General features: G+C 39.4%; 1 protein-coding gene across 6 annotated transcripts in view; it reads left to right on the forward strand.

Moving 5' to 3' along the window:
• The window catches only part of Moe (Moesin), a 274,557-nt gene that overhangs the window by 235,041 nt on the left and 16,472 nt on the right, over positions 1-23,044 (forward strand). For all 6 annotated transcript variants that reach the window (XM_067783785.1, XM_067783786.1, XM_067783787.1 and 3 more), the window contains one exon: positions 20,927-21,106. In XM_067783785.1, the coding sequence (XP_067639886.1) occupies positions 20,927-21,106 (180 nt within the window). The remainder of the gene's footprint in view (positions 1-20,926; positions 21,107-23,044) is intronic.

Consider the following 23,044-nt stretch of genomic DNA (forward strand, 5'->3'; position numbering starts at 1 on the left):
CGGCTGGGAATCCCAAAGAAATTTGACATATGGCCCCGGAGGGCTTGAAAGAATTAATCGGCCACAGTCGCCGGCAGTTCGGAAAGAGGATATAAGGAAAATTATTGTCCACCAAAATCTTTAGTGATTCAACGATAAGCATTGCCTAGCCACCTTGAATGAATTTTCCTGAATCCTGTGAACTCGTTGCAGGCTTTCCTGATATGCGATTTGCATAACCGCAACCCTACCTTGTAGAGGTACGAGGGTAGCTTATCATTGTACCAGCCTGGCTCTTTCAAAAAGCCATCCCCTGGGAACTAAGCTTAACTAATTAGAACTAAATCTTAAAAACAAGAAACACTCCAATATTCGAGAAGTAAGTATATTTGAACTCATCTCAGTATTCATATAAATTATCGGGACTAACATTCCTAATGTGTACGTAAAATAGGATGTAGTAGGTGGGTGGGAATTTTGAAAATAGCAATTTGTTCATGCTTCCGTTTTAGTCGATAATTATTAGTGTTTTTAGCGAAATTTTGTTTCTTTTTATTGTTTATTTTGATTCTTGGGATGAGTCAGCGACCCACTGGCATACAATCACTTGTTTTCTGTGCTTTCTTGTTTTTTTTTATTTGTTGTTTTTTTTTTGTTTTTTTCTTTGTTTGTAATTGCAATCAATTGAATCAGTGTCGTTTTCATTTAAGTGAATGGGCTTGGTCACATACAAATAAACAAGCGATGCTCAGGTGTATGAAACGCCTTCGTCAAGCCAAGCCTCCAACTCTGCAATCGAAACATGGGCGCAGTTTTATGAAATTGGTAAAATTTTCTTGTCTCTGAAAACAATTCCTGATGCGCAAAATCATGCGATAAAAAATAAATATGCCACTAAGTACTTAGTGGAATTGTAAGAAATGATTCTATCACTCCCACTCAAATATTGCGTAGATTTTATTTACGTATGTACTGCACTTTGGCCATTTGACCTAGTGTGCTAAAAAGATATCTAGTAACATTAATTTTAGTAGTAATACATATTTGTAAATATTGTATTCAAATTTGTCAATTTTTTAACGGTATATTCAATAAGTCTATGCGTTAAAATTATTTGTTCCATTTACGCAACTTTGCATAGTTAATTCCCCTAGTTGTCCATCTAAAATAAGAATACTGAATATTGGTTTATGTACAGTCTTGCTTAATACAATAGCACCCATTTAATAGTATATACGACCGATCTCGTATGATTTTTTAAGACAACAATATATGCTGTATATGTAAGCATTTGGTGAAATTCGAAGCTTAAAAAAAAAAATAAATGTAAGGCGCGATAAACTCCGAACAGATTTTAGGTCAAGCTTCTCTTTCAATTTGCGTCGTGCTCCTCTTGATTTTTTCCTACAAATTGGCGGGACGGGACCTACTTTTTTTATGCTGACTCCGAACGGCATCGGCAATGCAGATGGGTTTTCACTGAGAGCTTTCCATGGCAGAAATACACTCGGAGTGCTTGCCAAATCACTTTCGAGGGGCGACCCCGATTGAACTTTTTTTCTGATGCATTTTTTTTATAATAGAAAAATTATGTTAAACACATTTGAAGCTTAAATCTGATAAATTAAAGAAGATACGACAAAATTTGAAAAATCGGTTGTATAGGGGATATATGCTATATTGATCGGATCCGGCCGGTTCCGACAATTGTCTAATCGGACACCTAAATATACACGGTCACCAAATTTTATCAAGATATCTCAAAAATTGAGGTTTGCGTTCAAACAGACAGACAGGCATGGCTAAATCAGCTTAGATCGTCAACCTGATCAATTCGGTATATTTACTTGTGGGTCTATCTCTTGCCCTTTAAGGACTTACAATTTTGAGATTCGTGGCAAATTTAATAAACCATTTTATTTTCATGAAAGGTACGGAAATACTTGGCGCGATTTACCTCCGAGGAGATTTAGGCCCAGCTTCTCTTCCAATTCGCGTCGTGCCCGTTTTAATTTTCGCTACAAATTGGCGGGGGCGGGACCTACATTTTTTATGCCGGCTCTGAACGACAGCTGCAAGGCACATGCGTTTTCTCTGAGAAGCTCTTCATGGCAGAAGTGTTTGCCAAATTACTTTCGAGGGGCGACCCCAATTGGAAATTTTTTTTTAATTAAAAAAACTTGATTCTAAATTTTGTTGTTACTTCTCTCGGGAGTTAAACCCAGGACCGACGGAGTCGTAGGCGAAGCACGCTACCACCACACCACGGCGGCCGCCTATTGGGGACACATAATATGTGAATAATTTCAACTGGCCGCTTAGCAGTATTTTTGTTTTTTTTTTGTTCGTGGTCCTTCAGCTACGCCGGCTGAATGAAATATCAGCTCATCTCATCTGCCATTTTTGAAAAAAAAAAACAGATGGACGTACTTCAAACAAATTCTGCATAGGGTTTTTCACCAGCTTCTGCGAACACATTTCTTTTTAACTTCCTTCGGAGTGTCTGTAAGATATTAGTAGTATAAAGCATCAATTCTGAACGCGCCCAGTGAAAGTAGAACACTGTTACATGTCCCATTAACGAACCAATCTCGTGGAATCGTTTCAAAAACAAAAACAACAAACGGGGAAAACTTAAGTTAAGCCACATTACATACAGACGCTGTGAAAGCCTACTGGTAACCCTGTGGTGTTAGAAATTTGACGACTCGAGTTCGTATCTCACTCGGAGAGAATACAATTTCTCATATATAAAGATATCTGAAGAGAGCCCAAGAAAAGAGTTGAAGAATTTAGAAGTGCAATACATGTTATCTGAATCATAAATCGGAATTGGTCTCACACGTGGTGGTTAAGCTCGTAGCCCCCAAAAATTGTATGTCGATTAGATATGAACTGGGGTTAAAACAGAATCACAACCCGTTAGGCCAATGCTGAGGGCAGATACCGCATCAAAATACAACCAATAAACGTGTCGCATTTCTAGGTCTGCTTCGATGGTTATCTTAAAGCCACAATAGTAGGGACTGTAGTATACTGCGCTGACGACGCCGCCCCCAATCAGATTGGGCGGCAGTAAAAGAAGACGACATTTTCAAATGATCGACCAAGCAGGAAAGGCGTGAGACGAAGCGCGGTGCTGCAAAATGTCGAAGATCATGTGCAGGCCTTGAAACAGTAAGTAGCATTGATCCTAGAAAGCTTCTAACATTTGCTAAGAGGACGGAGTTATTTTATAACAGGGGTTTTCAGTTTGGTCGTTGAGAAAACTTCTGGTAACACTATGGACTCATTCAGTCTATGTGAGGTCCTCACCCACTTTCTTTTTGTACGTCTATCATATATAGTACTTTTGTTTTGTTCACTACTGTATGTAGTTATTATGAATATATCTTGTTTGACTTAAATAAGCTTGTTTCGTACAAAACAAAACGAAGAATTTCTACGGTTGCTCTCCACTTACTGTGAATGTTTCTCCTGCTCTGACTGGTTTTACCTTTACTTTCATTTAGTTAGATTTTGTAGTATTGTATGTACATATGTGTACGTATGTAGCTAGCACTTAGCTTTAGGCCTTTTGCTTCCAGCATACATATTCATATCATACCTTGCTGTTTTAGCGCTAAATCTAAGTATTTCCAATTTTAGTACTGAGCTTGCGTGTCAGGAGCGTTGGCTCACCCACCGTCAAGTAATCGCTTCTATTACTTAGTATTGACAAATTTGTTCCGCAGGGCGTGTAACACCCATTCACCGTTATAAACCATACATCTCAAACATTATTCTGTACGACTAGCTACAATATTAGTATTAAAGTGATGGCCCCCAAAGTGACCCACCCTCGCCTTCTTATTGTCTGATTGGCTTTGAGGTCATCTACTTTGGGGGTTGTTAAGGTTGTTGCCGTTTTACAATGTGATTTATATTGTTGGGCTTTGTTCAAAAATATTTCAGTCTAAGCAGAACAGCTTTAAATTACGGGTCACGCGTGCGGTTACTAAAAACTGAAAAAGTTTTAGAAATTCTCTAGAACAATTTTTTTGTTGTGAAGCAAGGTTTTGTTTTAAATAATTTTCGGATTCGAGTGTGTGTGAAAATTTTTAGCAATTTATAAGCTAAACGAATTAAAATTTGGCCCAATGGTGGTGTCCGATAGTCGAGTTCGACTGCCACGTTATGTGGGCAGTTGGAAGCAGGAAACGGTTAGTTGGAAGAAGAGAAATAAAAAAAATTTAAATTAATATAAAAATCATTAAATTAACTAAAGTAAAATTAATGCATTGATTCTTGCTCACAAAATATAAATACTATTTTAAGGGTTTGGACCCTTTGGAACGAAAATTTCTTAAAAAAAGTACAAAGTGGAATTGTAATTTCTTTAGTGCTAAACCGCACTATAGCAGATAATACGAGCAGCATAACTAAACCTCTCAGGAACAATTTATAACAATATCATGGCATAGCTGCGTTTTGAAACCTAACGACTTCCCCTTGCTTAGCTACTTAATTGTCGCTTAACCGTTTAATGGGTTTTGGCCGCCCAACAGGGCGCGCCAGTCGCTTCTCCGCTAACTGGTGGCAATTGTTAACACCTAGGGAATTTAAATCGTTTACCACCTGGTCTCTCTGTGGTGTGAGGACCGCCGTTCCGCTGCTTCCATAGGCGGGTTCCAGCGCAGCCGCTGTGTTTAATTCACTTATATAAAGCCCAATTCTAAATATTCCCTCGGAATTTTGTTCTCGCGGATTTGTTTATTCCCGCGGAAAAATTCCTCCAATTATTTTCTTCTAGTGAGAACAATAATTGGGGAATAGGAATTTCGAATTTTTAAAGTCAGCTGTTTTGTCAATTGAAATTTCGTTGCGCATTTCTTGTTTTGTTTAAAAAATTTAAAAGTTTAATTATTGTTGCGAATTTGTTTGAAATTAATAAATAAAGTAAAAAAAAATAAATAAATAAATGTAAGGCGCGATAACCTCCGAAGAGATCTAAGGCCGAGCTTCTCTTCCAATTTGCGTCGTGCTCCTCTTGATTTTCCCTACAAATTGGCCGGACGGGACTTACATGTTTTATGCCGACTCCGAACGGCATCTGCAAAGCAGATGAGTTTTCACTGAGAGCTTTTCATGGCAGAAATACACCCGGAGCGCTTGCCAAACACTGCCGAGGGGCGACTCCGCTTAGAAAAATTTTCTTCTAATTTAAAAACCTTATTTCTAATTTTTGATGTTGGTTTACCCGGGGTGCGAACCCAGGGCATACGGTGTTGTAGGCGGAGCACGCTACCATCACACCACGGTGGCCGCCGTTGGGAAATTCTGCTTATTTGCAACCTTCTGCAAACGTTCGAATCGCTAAACTGTTGAATAAATCACTCCAATATTCTGTATAGCAAAATGGTCTTTATTAGACTACGTTGGGAGTAGTACAATTATATTTCACAATTAAACTTCACTTCGCAACTGATAGCGTGTTTAAATCAAACTGATTTGTCATGCCTCAGCTTGCGCTGCTTTTATACTCTCGGTTTCCTCATTCACCCATTTCTCCTAAGGTCTAGTAATTTCGCGAACTATATATTTGTAGTTTGTAGCCATATGCGTGTCTATATGTGAGTACTACTTCGGCTGATGATTATTTATTTATTTATTTCAGTCTACTGATTTATAAATCTAACAGACTAGACAGTTAATTACATGTGTTTGTGAGTATCTCTCAGTTGCTTTGTATGTATGTGTATAAATGATGATTGATTTGTTTACGTACATACGAGTGGCTGCTTAGTATCAGCGTAGTGATGCTAATATTCGTCACAGTATAAACAATGCAATTCTTGCGCGTATTTCTGGATGGCTGCATCAAATATACCAGGAGCTCTACCGTTGCTTATGATATACTTTTAGACTTAAAATAAAGAATATTGTGGTAGAATGTACATATTTTAGCAAAAATTTGTACAAGTGTTCTTTCTTAAAGGAACCAATTTACTTTAACTATTTTGATGCATTGCCTTTAATTTAACAAGTGAAAAAACAATAAAATGGCAGAGAAATCTCCCTCTCACTCACATTCATAATGCCTACTTTTCTTCCATAACCGGTTTCCTCTTTTCGAACATTATTCAGAATAAGAGGAAGGGGAGAAGGGAAAAAACTCACAAGGAGTTTTTGTTTATAATTGATGTCTGCGCAAAGCTCGTTCAACTCATCATTCATCTACGCCTAGAGTTCCGTAAATCTTTCGAAGAACTTTCCCTTCGAAAACTCATAGAGCCGCCTTATCTGTACCATATAGCAGCACGGGTACAATAAGTGACTTGTAGAGATCCTGACTTTCGTTTGCCCAGAGAGGACTTTACTTTTCAATTGTCTACCTAGTCCAAAGTAGCATTTATTGTCAATGGTGATTCTACGCTGGATTTCAGAGCTGATATTGTTGTTTGTTTTAATGCTGGTTCCCAAATTAACAAAGTTCTTTACTATTTCGTAACTATGGCTGCCAAAAGTGGCGTGGTTACCAAGATGCAAATGCGCTGACGACTGTCTGTCTGTTTTATGGCAGCATGTACTTCGTTTTGTCCTCATTCACCACCAAAACCATATTTTCCGCTTCTTTTTCCAGTTTGTAGTCAGAAGATCTTACGACGCGGGTGTTTGGGGCGATAATATCAATATCGTCAAAAGCAAATTCAGACATAGCACTTCTTAGATTCCAGCCATCAGTGATGCACTTGTCCGACCATATTTTGCAAATCTGATGCGTGCGCCTTACCAACTCCTCGCTGTCGTATTTGAATAGCTCCGTAGACAATCAAACGACTTTCTCGCTAGGTCAAAATAAGCTCTTGTCGACCCCTTATTTGGCAGCAGAGGAATAGCGTAGGCCCCTACTTTGGTGTACAAACTAACTGGATGACTTGGATACCCTTGGTGTTTCCGATTATAGTTATTACAAAGAAGAGCGGATTGGCATGCCTTGTAGGAAATGAATTAGAAATGTGATTATCGGCTTTGAAACTTTTTTTTAAATTCAAGGGCGGAATTATGAAATATGGTCAATGGTCATTGACCGTTTCTTAAGTCACTAATTCATTTACGTCATCTTACTGATTGGCCTCTACAGATATTTTGACTTAAAAAGAATGTATTCGTAATATGGGTGATATCTGTTTTAAAGAAATTCCAAGATCTAAGGATGTGTTCCCCAATGTTTTTCTATTCCTTAAGGCCGAAGGCTTATAGACCTCTTTCTATCCCCATAAATTTTTCTGAAGAACTGTTAGCGATTTACGCTCTCTTACTCACAAGACTCTTATCCTCAAATATGAGTTGACTGAAGCAACCTTTGACAGCTTGCTTGCGTTCCTAATTAGTTATTTTAGACATTAAGAATGGAGAGTACGATCACTCAAGAATATTAATCTAAATCCTTTACGGAAGTTTAAGCCCTAACGGAAGTGCCGTTGCAGTTACAGCCGAAGAAGACAAACTCGAGTATCCTGAATGTGATTTTGGTTAAATAAGAGTTTAATATGCTGCAGTATTTAGAACAAGCTGAGCCAGAATGACGCGCGTCTAATTTTTACGTTTTCCTGTTTTAATGGATTTAAAATCCGATGCCGATGTCGTTTCAATCACGTACAACTCGATTCCCTGAGAAAAAAAATCAAGTCTTCGCACTCCTCAGTATAAAATCAGACTGAGGGAAAAAATACTAAAGTAAGGAGGACCAAGATTAAAAATATTAAAGTATGGTAGTTTTTAATTTCAGTCTGATTTCGTCGTCGGGTCGACATCGAATCACTCGTAAGACCGTATAAAAAGTATTACAGCGGCTTAAGAGGTTCAGAATATTACCGCGGTAATGCTTTTCTTGTGTAAGAGGCAAAGGTTCGAAGGATCAAAAACCTTTCCCCCGCAGTCTGGCTGGTACTTGGAGATGCTAATACCGAACCATAACGGATTCCTATCCGGCAAATAACTGTCCACGTCCGTAACACTGCCTTAAACAGTCTGGGAGTCTGGGAAGTGATTACCCGTGCTATCTAATGTAAACCCCTGCTGTAAACCTTGTTTAGAATATGGACTTTCCGCCTTCACAAACTGTCGTTCTGTAAGGAATGCGCCCCTGTGCTCTTTTATATAATGAGCGATGGAGCTATTGATTACCCTATACCACTTTCTTCTGTAGTATCATGGAATAATCAATGGTTTCTTACGTAAATGCTAGTCATAGTTTCTGCTTATGTTTAGTGTGTGGTGGTAGATTTATAACGGCGACAAAGTTACGACCATATAAGAAAAAGTTACCGTGACTAAATATCACACCTTACAGCACGTGATGTCACACACTAGGGTGCTGCAGCACAAATTCATACGTACCTATGTGAATAAATGCATATAGTACATATACAAATGTTTAGCTACAGGTTTACAAAATTGAATAGATAAATATCTACAATAAAAATGCAAAATATGTAGACAAAATGCGAATTCGTTGAACGATAAAAGAGGACAAATAACATAAAAAATGTGTCACGCGATCTTTGCCTGAGCGGGCGTGAACCGTTGCATATGTGAGTGTACGTAAACAAATTGCATTTGACTGCCTGATGCGGCAGTTACCCACCGACGTGTGCCGTACGTACGGACGTTTGTCGTACCAATCACGTTTGACCGAACTCTCAAGCCCGTAGGAATCAATGTGTGCGTCTGTGTACATGTACATAACATATTTGTGTGTGTATTGTTTACAAATAAGCACTGTTGCCATTGACCATTTTGCATGTATGCTTATGGAAACATCAACTTTTTCCAATTTAATTTTTGATATTGTAAAAGGCCGGAATACATATTAAATAAGTATAAATAGATAAAATATTTATAATCAGCACTTTTACATAATTATTTCGAATTTTTTTCACAATTTTTCAAACTTTAATTAGGCGTTTTTGCATAAAATTGCAAACCGTCAAAAATTAGCGTAAAAAGTGTACTAGGCAACTCTGTCTAGTGAGAGAGCGATCAGCTGACACGTTCTTACGGAAAAAATCAAAATTGTTTTGATTTCTACGTTCCGGGCTACGTACGTACGGGCGTTGTACGTCGGTGAGTTTTCGTTTACATTGCACACTCATAAGATAGGTCGTGTCAGCTGACACGTTTTTTCTACGTACGTTCGTGAGTAACCACGGCTTGACGCTCATTACCAATTGAACAGCGTTAGCGCTCAAGAAAAAACGCTTGCACTCTCATATTTAATCATGTTCAGATATTTTTTTTTTTTGTTTTGTTGATTTTCCGGCAGGGTGGATAAATGATGTATGTTGCCACGATTTTCCATCATCCCTTGATGAACATACAGCACATACACATAACTAAATATACGCAAGCATCAATTTTGACAATACCTGCTCATGTACCTACGAACTACAAATACAGGACAAACGACAACAACAGATCAGAACGAAAATCGACACTGATGATGGCACAACGCCGAAACCGGTTTGTCTCAAAACCAAATTTGACAAGGGATGACGGAAAATCGTTCCAATATACATCACCAACATTTATGCCAAACCAAAAATTTCGTGTGTTATTTTCATAAGCAAACACGCTTGAGATCATCTTGAGGTTAAAGCCGCATTTTATGGTGGTAGCGTTCTTCGATTACCACGCCGAAGGCCCTGCGGTCAAGTCCCGGCCATGAAGAATTTAGAAAAAAAAGTTTTTTCAATTGAAATTCAAAGCTTTTCTATGCGGAGTCGGCCCCCGGTAGTGGTTTGACAAAAGCGTCTCAGTGAAAATGCATCTGCCTGTTGCTGTTGTTGTTGTTGTTGTTGTAGCGATAAGGACACTCCCAAAGGCCTTGGGAGTGTTATCGAGTTCATGGTCCTTTGCCGGATGCAGATCCGGTACGTTCCGGTACCAAGTCCGACCGGCTCGGGAACAATTTGTTATGACCACATGCGACCTTCTAGGCCATCCCACCCTCCCACCCCTCGGCTGTTAATGAAACAGGATTCGCCACGGATAGGTTAGGTTGACAATTGGGTTTGGAGAAGTTATGTATTGCGCTGGCAACCTGAAAGGGTTGCGCTACACAACCCCTTTGATCTGGTATTTTAGTCGCCTCTTACGACAGGCATACCTACTGCGGGTATATTCTAACCCCCTAACCCGCTGGGGGTGTATCTACCTGCTCGGAGTCGGCATTAAACACGGGACATACATGTTCCGCAAAACTTAAAATAACGGAGCAAGACAAAAACAAAATTGCAAAAGGTAGTATGCTTACCGAACCGAGCTTAGCCAAGGAATACTACAATATACTTACTTATTGACATCTGCCTAAAGCGAACACAGCTCATAATTGGAACTTTTATTGCAAATGCTCTAAGGGTCATTTCAGTTTGTTGACTGAGTTCATGACTCCGATCCATATCAGTCGAAATTTTGTATTTGTTTTGGTGACGTAGAAAGATGAAGTGGATTATGCACTTAAGCCTCGATACTCTACTATATAGCAGCGAGAATCTTCGAGTGTGCGAATGCGTCTTCTTAAAACCTAACTATCATGGTCTGCGCATTTTTTCGCACTCGGATACTCTCACATTATTGACCTAACAACTCCCCTTTCTCGAACCTGCTGCCCATATTCGATCTGCCACTTATATTAGATCATTTTATTAACGACACTGCTTGGAGATAGAAAGCCATTTGTATCTCCGATTTTCCATCGTTTTTGTGCGAAGTGATAGCATTCGAGGAAGGTGTTGCGTACGTCGTATATGTGTTCACAGTAAAAAGGGCTTTCGATTTTCCAGCTTGCCCATTCTGTAGATATATTTTCTTACGTAGTTGTGTCTTTTTAGATATCGGGTCAAGTGTAAGTCGACGTCGCCAATCGTTAGTTCAAACCTTGGCTTCAAATCTGGCATTAGATCTCTGGTCCATTTTCACTGAAATTCAATTGCTGCTGCCAACTTCGGATCAATTCTTTTCGCTTCAGAAGGCAGCAAGATCTCTAGCTATTTCTACCCTGATATGGTATATTTGCTTCCTTTCCTTAGCAAGAAGGTGTATCAGTGTAGTCATCGCAAAGACCAGCACGACATCTGTTAAAACCGCAATTTGCGATGGGGTTTTAAAATGCTGAGCTTGCTTTCTAGCCCCACCACAAGATGTTTCGCAGAACTGCGAGTTTCTTTTGTTGGTCCTCTACCATCATATGGATGATGGTGCGTATTCGATTTTTCGGGTTTTTGCTGTCGCCAGTGAAGGCCGTGGTCATTCAGCCATCTATTTACACTGCGCATCAATTTATTTAATTTTGTGGTGCTTGCTCCGCCCGTTGTCCTCACTTTTCTCTGCCCTTGATTTGTTTTGAACGAGAGCCAACAATCTTAGTTAGTTAGTGGCGTGATATGACCAGTAGCAATGACAATATCTTGAAATTTATTTAGTGCGTCGAGCATGTCATTCCACCTGTCGGAGTTTGTTCATGTCGTACATACACAGTCTACTGTTACTCCTGTTGGGACTCGTTCGACTCTTTTCGACTAGCAAATTCGAACAAACCCGAAATTCGATATTAAACATTTGGTATGGCCTTTTTTAAGCTTTGAGTAGATATTCGAATAAAATAAGAGCCATTTTATATAAATACTAATAAACCGGGCACACGTTGTCATGCCCGAAATTTTTCTTGCCTACTCCATTTCTCCTTTCTATTCATGATGTCATCTCATTGCTATATCTCCCGTATACTTCCACTCCCACTCTTACTCCCAATCCCATTACACTTCGACTCTTACTCTCACTTTCACTCACACTATATCTACATTTTTCACCCCAATTCTTACTTACTTAATTAGCGCTTAACCGTTTAAACAGTTATGGCCGTCCAACAAGGCGCGCCAGTCGCTTCTTTTCTCTGCCAACCGGCGCCAATTGATCACACCGAGGGATTTTTAATCGTTTTCCACCTGGTCGTTCAGCGGAGTGGGGGCCGCCCTCTACCTCTGCTTCCATAAGCGGGTTCCGATAGAAAAACTTTCTTGGCCGGAGCGTCATCTTTCATTGGGTCAAACGGCTCGCTATATAAACGTGCAAATAATATTTTCATTCTCGTTGAGTGTGTTGTGCGCTGGGCTTGGGACCCGCCACGTCAAACCACACTCCATTGAAAAACTCAACAAAGCGAATGAAAAATTTCACTCCAATTCCCTGCTTTATAAAATCACTAGCCCAAATATAGGACAGCTGTTTCAAATAGTTGCGGAGATTCAGTGAATTTAGCATATTCCCAACAAAGGGCGTAGCCGTAGCTGATCCTGCATCGGTAAACGCCAAGTATTGGGCTCGGGTTTGACAGTGGTTAAAATATCTAACTTCGGTCGGGCCTTGTTTCTATTTATATACATTTGTGTACATGTTGAAAGCGAATTTAAGTAGCAAAACGAGCTCACGCGCTATTGTGATTAAAGCAGGGGAAAGAGATTGGTAACATGTGACGAGCTTTTTACGACGCCGTCCGTTATATGACAAGTTGTTTGAGGCAGAGTTTTTTATCTTTTTGGCCGCATTAAATTTTGCATAATCCGGTTACAGCGTTCACCAAGAAATGCTAAAAACTTTACAATGCGCGGAATGAGTTTCCATGACAGCAGCACCATCATCTTCATCAGAATAGGAGCAAACCTCTCCGTGTTGACGATATTCAAAGTCGATTAATATTACGCACTTGCTCTATCCTGGTGATGGGAGAATATAGCAGATCTGAATATATTTATATCACCAAGTATAAGAGGTAGCTAACTCGTTTAAAAGACCAGGGAGCTCTCGTTGTCATAAGGAAAGCGAAGTACCGTTCGTCTTTGGTCAAACGTCAAAAGAAAAGGTACAAGAATTCATGTAACTTAACAGAAACACATTCATTTTCATACAAACAAATGACTACTTGTGTCTGAAATTCCTTTCGTATGTCGTATCCCTTCCAAAGCAAAGTATATTTTCTACGATGTCAGTATTTTTGTCTGTTCAAGTCTCATTCTAGGTGGACATGGAAAAAAACGCGCGAATAATCAATCCAATTAACGTTTCTGGGTTAATGCCTTCACAGTCCAACTGAACGCATAGAAATATCTATAAAACACAAAACAGGCTATTTGCAGTTACAAATGTGACTTTACAATGCTTTATATATCCAGCAGGAAATTGGTATTGTAATAATCCTAAGACGAGGTATTTTATGTGGGTTCCTAATACACAAACCTATTCGATCCACTGGCAAGCTCATCTACTCATAGCGAGTCCTGATTTGATGCCAGATTTATTACCGAATATTTCAACTTTCAACTAAATAAGATTTTTATACTCAGCTGAGCAGAGCTGACAGAGTATATTAATTTTGTTCGCATAACGGTAATCCGTAACGGCATAAACTAATCGAGATAGATATAGACTTGTATATATCAAAATGATGTGGGCGAAAAAAGAAATTAATTTAGCTATTTCCGTCCGTCCGTCTGTCCGTTAACACGATAACTTGAGTAAATTTTGAGATATCTTGATTAAATTTGGTATGTAGGTTCCTGGGCACTCATCCCAGATCGCTATTAAAAATAAACGAAATCGGACTATAACCACGCCCACTTTTTCGATATCGAAAATTTCGAAAAACAGGAAAAATGCAATAATTCTATATCAAATATGAAAAAAAGATGATAAAAAAAATTTAAGGACTACCTTTATATAAATGGACCAAAAAATGGAAGGCAATTTTTCCTTTAATACAGACATAGTCTTGTTGAATTTTGACTAAAAAACTTTCACAATAGCTAGAGTTTAAAACTATATTTCAGGTTTCAAGCCTCTAGATATCCAGGAAGTTAGATAAAAATCGATTGCAAGACTTCCAATTTAAAACTAGTTTTCTCAATATCTCGATCCATGCTCCACCTAGCGGAATTTTTTTAATAAAATATTGCATTGTCACCAGGTTCTCACTTACGGCCCAAGCTTCATGTCTCTAGCTCATCGGGAATTTACTCGAAAATCGATCGCAAGATTCCCCCGTTTTTAAAGGATTTGCAGTTATCTTGACTAGCGCGCCAGCTAGCGGAACTTTGTTTTCTATAAGTTGTATTGTCACCAGGCCTCTAACTAAATGCCAAGTTGAAAGTCTCTAGGTAATCGGGAAGTTAGTTAAAAATGGATTGAAAGATTCCCAAATTAAAATTTGTTTTCTTACTATCTCGATCCGCGTGCCACCTAGCGAATTTTTTTTTTTTGATCAAATGTTGCATTGTCACCGGGTTCTGACCCACGGCCCAAGTTTCAAGTCTCTAGCTCACCGGCAAGTTACTCAAAAATCGATCGCAAGATTCCTTTCGTTTTTCAGGGATTTTCGTTTATCTCGATTCGTCTGCCACCTGGTGGCATCTTGTTTTCCACGAATTGTAGTGCCATCGACTCGCAAACTATGTGCTAAGTTTCAATTCTCTGTATCACCGAGAAGTTAGTTAAAAGTCGATCGCAAAATTTCCATTTTAAAATAAATTTTCTGTGTATCACTTGCATTGTAATGTCTCTCAGATCTGAACTATGTTCTAAGTATCAAGTGTCTAGCTCAACGGGAATTTACCGAAAAAGACCTTTCCGTGGGTCAAAAATTCGTTTGGAAATGAGGGGACAAACATGAAAGCGGCTTAATATAAAGGTAAAAAAAGGCATGAAACATGGTAAATGGATTGATTTATTGACGCAAAATATAACTTTAAGAAAACTTTGTAAAATAGGTGTGACACCTACCATATTAAGTAGAGGAAAATTAAAAACTTCTGCAGAGCGAAATCAAAAGCCCTTGGAATCATGGCAGGAATACTGTTCGTGGTATTACATATATAAATAAATTAGCGGTACCCGACAGATGATGTTCTGGGTCACCCTGGTCCACATTTTATTCGATAACTCGAAAATGCCTTCACATATACAACTAAGGGCCACTACCTTTTTAAAAACCTTATTAATACCTTTAATTTGATACCTATATCGTACAAACACATTAAAGAGTCACCCCTGGTCCACCTCTATGGCGATATCTCGAAAAGGCGTCCACCTATAGGGCTAAGGCCCACTCCCTTTTAAAATACTCTTTAATACATTTAATTGGATACCCATGTCATACAAACACATTCTAGGGTCACCCCTGGTCCACCTTTATGGCGATATCCCGAATTGGCGTCCACCTATGTATATAACTATGGCCCACTCCCTTTTAAAATACTCTTTAATGCCTTCCATTTGATACCCATGTCATACAAACACATTCCAGGGTTACCCTAGGTTCATTTTCCTACTTGATGATTTTCCCTTATTTTGTCTTCAAAGCTCTCAGCTGAGTATGTAATGTTCGGTTACACCCGAACTTAGCCTTCTTTACTTGTCTCTCCTTCCCTTATATTATACAAATAAAAAGTTTCCCACCAGAATTCCCCCAGAAACTTTTTTAAAGGGTAAGAGTTATTTCTTCACTAAAATTTATCTCTCCTTAAATAACTGTTATTTTATACACCTATTTTATTGCTTGAATTTTAGAAAGATGTTTTAACTTTTTTCATCATGGCTCCGTTAAGGTTAGAGGGATCAAAAAATTAGCGAGACAGTAGGCAACAACAATTAATTTTGCTGTACACTTTTGCTCTGGAAATTTCAGAAACAGTCCTAACCCGGCAAATATCGAAAAAATATTTTTTCAATCTTAGGGAAATGTATAGGATCTCCAATTAATTTTAAACCTTTGAGAAATGTATAGTGTCGAGTTGGTCGCCCACATCATTTTAAAATTATTTTCCTACTCCAATTAGAGAATCACAGTTGAGGACTATCTTTTTCGCAATTTGAGAAGCGGTGTTATTCCCATACAAAAGAAACTTCAGCGATTGTTGAGAGAAGTATGTTAGTTCTGAATTCGGGCCGTAATTGGACTCAAGCCAAAATGTTTATTGTGCTGCGATTAGTTTCGCTGTTCATCTGCCTCGTCGTTTATTTGCTCAGCAGGCCTTCCACAGCCTAAGCGTTTCGTTTCTGCCTGCTTGACTTTCATGCGCTCTTGAGCAGTGTGCTTTTTTGCTTCCCATAACCTTATGCTTCCTTCCAGTAATAGGTCTACGTATATTGTTTCTTTAAACGCTTTTACGACGGGTTCTGCTACTTAGTTAGGAGCGGAAGTTACTCTCACAGCTACTGTTTGCTGTACAGAAACTTCGCGTTTACACCGGATCTTTATTTGAAATGTATTCGGCCACAGTTCGGAGCCGCACACAAGCGTGGATAGCTTTCTGTTTGTCCTCCGTTGTTTGTCATTAACCTGCTGCTTAGCAACGACGTGTGTTAAGATGCCTTCTCAATCGCATGTTGAATTTGCGCCCAGTGCAAGTCTAGTCACCCGTTTGTTCTTTTTGCTTGCATCTTCTGTGTTTCGGCCTGTAGTGACCCTCCAGCGCATCCCACTTGTTCCGAAAAGAATGGTACTAGTACAGCACAACATTATGATGTCTTACAAAGCTGCAATTTCAGACTATTTAACCGCGTTCGTAAGTGGTTCAGTAGTAGGTGGTTCTGAAATAGACGCTGCCTTTGATTTTAAAACATATAGCTAATTTTTTCTGCAGTGGCAATGTCGCCAGCGCATTCACTTAACAATGAATAACCAACAATTTCATGACTTTTTGATTTTAAAAAATTAAACATTTTTTAACGCAGTTATAAAGTAAATATTGTTACCTTCAAAATAAAACAAAAATTGATAACATACGACGAGTGGAACGAAAGATATAGCATTTTGAATGTTGGCAAGTTTGCTTACCCATCGATTCTGAGCACATGCAGATCTCTGAAAACAAAAATTTATTCGTGCGAGCAACTTAAAAAAAGTTTGAGCCGAATCGAAATTATGAAATCTCAAAAGTTGTTCGATTTGTAAAATAATGATCCATATAAGGATATAAGAGTTACCAAATATATATGTATCCATGGTTGGCTATACAAACGCCCTCGCATACAGCTGACTGCGATATCTACCATAGATGTAAAACGCAGCACAAATCACGACTAATTGATATTATCGCAGTTAATTTGTCTGCTGTGACTGGAACTGAGATTGCGATTATTGGTAAACTTGACTTTGAACTGCAATTTAGATCATAGTACTCTTTTATCACTCTTCATTCTCGTGTCACAGACAGAGTTCGATGCCACTAAAAAGTCACAGTCACAAATCACATTGTTCAAAACTCACGCAATCTGCCAACTTTAACAAAAATTTAGAAGTAATAATACTGGATAATTTGAATATAAAAAAGTGGATTCGTCGCTTTCCATCTTTCCAACATCTAAGTACTGTCATAGCTAAAATTCAATCAACGATTTGAATGTCGTACTTTGCTTCCAATTGATTCGTTATACATATCTTAGTACTCATTTAGCTAAATAAAATTTATAGTTATTTGTTATCAAATTAATTCAAATCAGGTATGAGTTACAGTCACTGATCTCTATTCCAGGAACGAACATAATAACCTCATCCAATTTGTATTCAACAAAGCAAATTGATCTACACTAGAGTATTTAAGAATCAGCGCCACTTGAAGCGGCGTCAAAGCGACAAAATAATTCTGAGAACTTTTTAAGGAAATGTTGTGAATGGAGAAAGTTCCCACGATTTCAACGACGTGTTAAAAAATTATATACAATTACAATTTCTATTGCTAATGTTAATTTAATTGAAGAAACGGCGCTCAATGGTCTTATTGTCAGCAAATTTAAATTTATATTCTGCACATTTTTCTAGAATTTGTTCCAGTCCGTTGTCATAAAGATTTGCTAAAGCTCATAAATGCATTGTCGTGAGAAGGTTGACCTCTCAAGTATCTAGTCATACCCTGATATAATCATACTCAGCATTAAACGTGATATCAAGGACACTTCTTGACTAGACTACTCTGGAGGATATGAAAAAACCAGGGACACACCTATATCATATATATTGTGTTCTCTCCACGCGATGTGCACTCGTGTAAGAGCCTTTGACTAGCTAGATGCACTCAATTGCTGCCACCGCTAGGTGCATAGATGTTACCTTGACTGCAGCTCAAACCTTGCCTTGCAAGAGTCTCGTCGTTACCTTCATTTAGCTTATCGACCCCTGTGTTTTTCTTAGAATACTACGAAAGTCCCCTCTTATTTCCGCCTTGTAGCTTTTCCTTTCCGTGCGGACTTGGCGGTGGACCATAATCAGAGGGGTGTTAGAGGCGTTGGTTCCACATTACAATTGAAAAGATGGTTGGTGTCATGTGGGGACACATTGCAAGCAGGGCATACATTTTGTATGTCGGGGTTTATTCTGGATAGGTAAGAGTTTAACCCGTTACAGTATCCAGATCGAAGTTGAGCTAGAGTGGCTCGCGTTTCCCTAGGGAGTGTGCGTTCCTCTTCTGCAAGTTTGGCGTATTGTTCTTTGCGTACAGGATTTGTGGAGTTCACTGAGGACCTACTTGTGTTTTTTGGCTTAATACGGTTGTGTTCTCAGGTGCCGTATTTCCTCATAATGCTTACGGAGATGACTCCTTAAGCCCCTGGGCGGTGTTAGCTCATCAATCAGATGTCTGTTGGGATGCCCAGGTTTCTGGATTCTGGTTCTGTTTGGTTAGCATTTCATTTCTCTCCCTGATGGGGAGTATTCTCGCCTCATTATGTAGATGGTGTTCTGGGGACGTAAGAAGACAACCCGTGGCGGTTCTGAGGGCAGTATTTTGGCAGGCCTGTAGCTTCTTCCAGTGAGTAGTCTTTAGGCTTGGCGACCATATCGGGGACGCGTAGCATGCAATCGGCTGGCCAATTACTTTGTAAGTGGTAATGACCGTTTCTTTATCTTTTCCCCAAGTACTGCCAGCAAGAGATTTAGGGATTTTATTACTGCTCTGGATTTTTAGTACAATTGCGGCTGCATGCTCACCAAAATGTAGGTCCTGATCGAACGTCAAACCCAAGATTTTGGGGTGTAAGACAGCCGGTAGCGTAGTGCCATTGACGTGGCTGTTCAAAATGGTCGACATTTCTTCCGATCTCTGGCTCTGTTTTGCGCAAGAGTCTTCCTTCTCCTCAATCTGCCTTCGACCTGCTTCCACTATCTCTCTGTCCAATACCAAGCGCTCGCGGTCTGTTGACTACATAGTCCACCTTAGTTGAACAATTCTTAATGCTCCCCTGTATTTCTCTTTCGTTCCCGCCTCAACTCCACTTCGTTACCGGGCTGACAGACAAACTCATCTGCCCGACAAGACGAACTCAGCGGTGCAATGTTAATAGTGAAGGCAAATAGCCGTCCCGCAATAGCGCAGCGCTCTTTGCTTTGGCAAGGCTGCCGTTACTTTCCACAAATCATCCAACTAGCGCGCATAACACCTTGGACTAGGCGATTGGCAGTTCTTGGTCACCGACATACCGCAGGTCCCTAAAGCGCTCAGCCACAAAGTCGGGCGATACATAGTTCAGCTAAGGTCTCGACAAGGTGACCGCTATTTTGAGGGCTAAATTAATCGGAATTCCCATATGGCTTTTTTACATCCCTAATAGATATGATCGATACTTTTCTAGCTCTACCGTTCATCTCTGGCTGATAGTACATAAATAAAGTCAATAATTGCTGATACATTCAAATGGCTTACACGAAAAAAATGCTGTTACATAATAGTAATAATAATAGCAACAATAGCAGGAAAACACAAACCATCAATTTGCCGCTATTCATCGACTTACCCCGCCCACCTGCTATGTAATGCAACGATTTTTATAAGATGAACGATTGTGTGTATGTATATGAATGAATTTCTTTACACCTAAGCATCAATAATTAATTTAGCACCAGCAGCCGTCGTTTTTTTCAATTTTTATAACGCAGCTTCCCCTCTCCAACATGCGGTTCAGCAATTTGCATGCACATTTGCGTATAACTGTCTCAACTACTTTCCTCTCACGCGAGCGTATTTGTTTTTTGCCACCAGGTCTACAGATGGAATGTGCAGAATGACATACATTGCAGCCATCGGGGGTGGTTTTCTGGGCTCGCGTAATGCTAAGCATTTATAGTCCGCATACTCCCTCTAATTGTTTGAGGTTGGTTCTTTTTTGTGTGGCTATCCACCAAATAAGGAATCCATAGTACAGCATAGGCCTTACAATCGTTGCAAATACGCAATTAGAGAGAAAGGACGATAAACCCCACGTACACCTCAGCATTATTTTACATGATTAAAGCGTCGTCAGGGCCTTTTTCACTTTCTCCTCCACGTTGAGCTTCTACGACAATCTACTGTCTAGATTGATTCCTAGATATTTTGTGCAATGTTTCTCCTGCAGGGTGACCCCTCCGAGCTTAAGCCAGGTCCAATTTGTGACCTTGTACCTCTTAGTAAACAAGACAATATTCGTCTTCTCCGCGTTGGCGGCTAAGCCGACATTAGATGTCCAAGTATGTATATCCCGAATGATTTGTATTCATATGCATAAATTTAGGTAACATTTCGACCCGGTAAGCGGATTATCTCGGGAACGATTTGGTATGATCAGTTCAAACCTTCTAGGTCATTCCACCCTCTCCTTCTGGACTAAATGCGGCCACAGCCTTGCCTGCTAATATTAAAGTTGCCAGTTTTGTTAGAGGGGCTCTTAAACTATAAAGCTAACCCGATGCCCTTAACAACCTCGAAGCTCTCATGGCCAAGGAGGTAGGCGGCAAGTCATACCAACTTCTTTATAAAATCTGGAAAATATTTAACGAGGTTTGCTGCTCCCATTGACGATCAGTATACTTGAAAAAAATGCCTTAAAATGGCACGGCCTTATTTGTGTACATCTAATAATAATCATATCCTTTTTGTTGCAGCTAAATGTACGCGTCACTACCATGGACGCTGAGCTGGAGTTTGCCATACAACACACGACCACCGGCAAACAGCTTTTCGATCAAGTTGTCAAAACAATCGGTCTGCGTGAAGTATGGTTTTTTGGACTCCAGTACACCGATTCAAAGGGTGATTCGACGTGGATCAAATTATATAAAAAGGTAATATTACTATGAGTTAATGGAATTATTTGGTGTCGGTTTCTTTGTTTCTTTATTTAAATAAGTAAATTTATAAATTTTGTTTTGTATATTTTATTATTAGTTATAAGTAGTTGATGTTTTTATGACTCACATGAGTATATTAAAGAAAAAAAACTAACTGAAAGTACCCGTTTCTACTCAAGGCGACCTGCGTTACGCTTGCACATCTTCGATCTGAATACTTACCTAATTGGTGCTTAACCGTTTAAACGGTTATGGCCGTCCAACAAGGCGCGCCAGTCGCTCCCACTATCTACCAACTGGCGCCAATTGGTCACACCAAGGGAGTTTAAAGCGTTTTACCTGGTCCTTCCTACGGAGTGGGGGCCGTCCTCTACCTCTGCTTCCATAGGCGGGTTCCGATAGGCCTAGCCAGCGCAGCCACTACGTTTTAATTCGCTGGACTATGTTGATGTCTGCTCGTACAGTTCATCGTTAAATTTTCTTCGGTACTCGCCATCGCCAACGCGTAGAGGTCCATAAATCTTTCGAAGAACTTTTCTCTCGAACACTCCCAGAGCTGATCTGAATACTGCAATAGGTTAAATTCTTTTCTATTAGGCCTAAATCCCATGCTCCTTGTAGTAAATCATCTAACACCAATTCCGCTGTTGTCCACTACCGCACATTTTCTAAGACTACTATTAGATGATCTAGTTGAAGACTAATTGAATGTAGATATAGGAGAAAGCAGCAGAGACATCAAAAATTGCCAAGCATTCAAAGTCACATCCATTATTTTCGTCTCGTTATTCAGAAAGCAAATCTACTGTGGGTTTGTTGAACCCGCATTGCTCATTATTTAGTATGCCGTATCAGTCTAAGGATCTGTTGACATGTTAAAGCATTCCCTGTAGCGAATCGCACTAGTTCCGAACTAGCACAGACCTATCGCATTAAGAGACGGTACTAGTGCTTATTCTGTCCACACGCAGTGCTTTCAACTGACATCTGTGACATTGTAAAATCCTACGAAATAACGATTACCGTCCTTGCAGACCTTATGATTCATTCGCAAGTTGTTCTCAAATATTTTGATTAATTTGAATACATATTGCTCAGACTATACCTCTGTTACTACAAGCGTAGCTAGCAACTGTTCTGCTCAGCATCAGATCAGCGCCATATCGGAGGTAGTCTTTTTATACCTGCAGTTCGAAACTGTAGCTTTACATAACTGTCTCCCATTTTCTCTGCAACGATTTTTACTCATACACGATCTCCTTTCGATTTATTTGTTCGGTAAACTCTAAGCCTTTTTTGGGGCACCCACAAATTGTAAACACTCTTTCGAAAAATTGCAGGACTTGAGGTAGTTGTGCTGGTATAGAGCAGATCTATATCCGGCAGAAGATTATCAAAACCGATAACACAATTCACAACCTTCATGAAATGTCTTTTATTAGTAGAACAACCATTTTATTACCTTATGCTATCAGCCGACTGTGAAATAATCGATATAGCGCCTTCGCAACGACACGCCTATGGTTGCAAAAGTAACGGTACTTCACACCTGCACGTGAGCGAAATCACACAAATACATCGGTAGCAAACAAACCACCAAGCGAGCATGATCGTTGTTCATATGAAAATATCTGCGTAGCAATAAAGCAATGCGCACAAATGAACGATGCACGGTGGGGTATTTGATCAATCTAGCTGGCCAAAAGTCGATTTTTCAAAATATTCCAATTTTTTTCAAATATACTCCCTGGCATTCCCAGATGTCCTCTGAATAGTATACATACCCCAAAAACCCATCTGCAAAGTCAACAGAGTTAACCGCGCATATTTAAAGTTGTATAAAAATTATGTGCAGTTCAATGTATTTTTGGATTTAAAAGCAATATACCATTCTAACCTAAATACCTGTTCACTTGTTTAGCCTTAATCAAA

The sequence above is a fragment of the Eurosta solidaginis genome, chromosome 4 (genome assembly GCF_040869045.1).
Source record: "Eurosta solidaginis isolate ZX-2024a chromosome 4, ASM4086904v1, whole genome shotgun sequence".
In the NCBI taxonomy this organism is placed as follows: Eukaryota; Metazoa; Arthropoda; class Insecta; order Diptera; family Tephritidae; genus Eurosta; species Eurosta solidaginis.